The sequence below is a fragment of the Egretta garzetta genome, unplaced genomic scaffold (assembly GCF_000687185.1).
Source record: "Egretta garzetta isolate BGI_Z169 unplaced genomic scaffold, ASM68718v1 scaffold891, whole genome shotgun sequence".
Lineage (NCBI taxonomy): Eukaryota > Metazoa > Chordata > Aves > Pelecaniformes > Ardeidae > Egretta > Egretta garzetta.
This window is the reverse complement of record NW_009258689.1, coordinates 189,816-190,493: the sequence shown is the minus strand read 5'-3', so window position 1 is coordinate 190,493 and position 678 is coordinate 189,816. Positions and strand designations below refer to the sequence as shown.

The following is a 678-nucleotide window of genomic DNA, read 5'->3' as shown; positions in this document are numbered from 1 at the left end:
CGATGACGTCCATCCAGATGCGCATGGCCTCGGCCGAGGGTGCCACCATGTAGTAGAGGCGGTCATGGGTCTTGACGCAGAAGGTGAGCGCGGGGTTGGGGCTCTGGGGGGAGAGGAGGAGAGGGTCAGCGCGATGACCCCCTCCCAGCTCAGCCGCGGGGGGCAGGGGGGCAGGGGCGGGCCCCAGGGCAGCAGCAGTGCCCCGCTCTCACCTTCGCCGCGCTGCGGAGGTGGTCGTAGTAAACCTCCTCGATGGCTTGGAAGTAAATGACGCCCTTCAGCTTGGTCTCGTGTTTATCTGCCCAAGAGAGGGAGCCAGTGTCGACTGGTGGGTGCTGAGGGCCATGGCACGGGGAGGGGGCGACGGCATGGGGCAGTGCAGGGACTCACCCACGTAGTAGGAGAGGGTGCGCTTCATGCGGTCGAAGACGAACCAGCGCTTCTTCCACGACTTGATCTTGCCGCCCATCTTGACCAGGTAGCCCTTGCACATCTTCTCCGTCAGGATGACGTGGTAGCACGTGTCCACGTTGTGGCCCGAGGACTCGATGTGCAGCCGCAGGTCAAAATCCTCCTTGCGGATAGGGAGGTACCGCGTCAGGGGACGAGCCTGGAAAAGCAACACAGTCCTGCAAAGCCCGCCGGCAGTGGCGAGAGCCGCGGCTCCCCCTCAGGACC

The 678-nt window shown here is 64.6% G+C and overlaps 1 protein-coding gene across 1 annotated transcript in view; it reads right to left on the bottom strand.

Annotated features, from left to right (window-relative positions):
- PHLDB1 (pleckstrin homology like domain family B member 1) overlaps positions 1-678 on the bottom strand; it is a 20,604-nt gene that overhangs the window by 1,956 nt on the left and 17,970 nt on the right. Inside the window, exons 8-10 of the mRNA XM_035888734.1 lie at positions 391-629; positions 213-298; positions 22-103 (exon numbers count right to left, since the gene is read on the bottom strand). Coding sequence (XP_035744627.1) covers positions 22-103; positions 213-298; positions 391-629 — 407 coding nt within the window. The remainder of the gene's footprint in view (positions 1-21; positions 104-212; positions 299-390; positions 630-678) is intronic.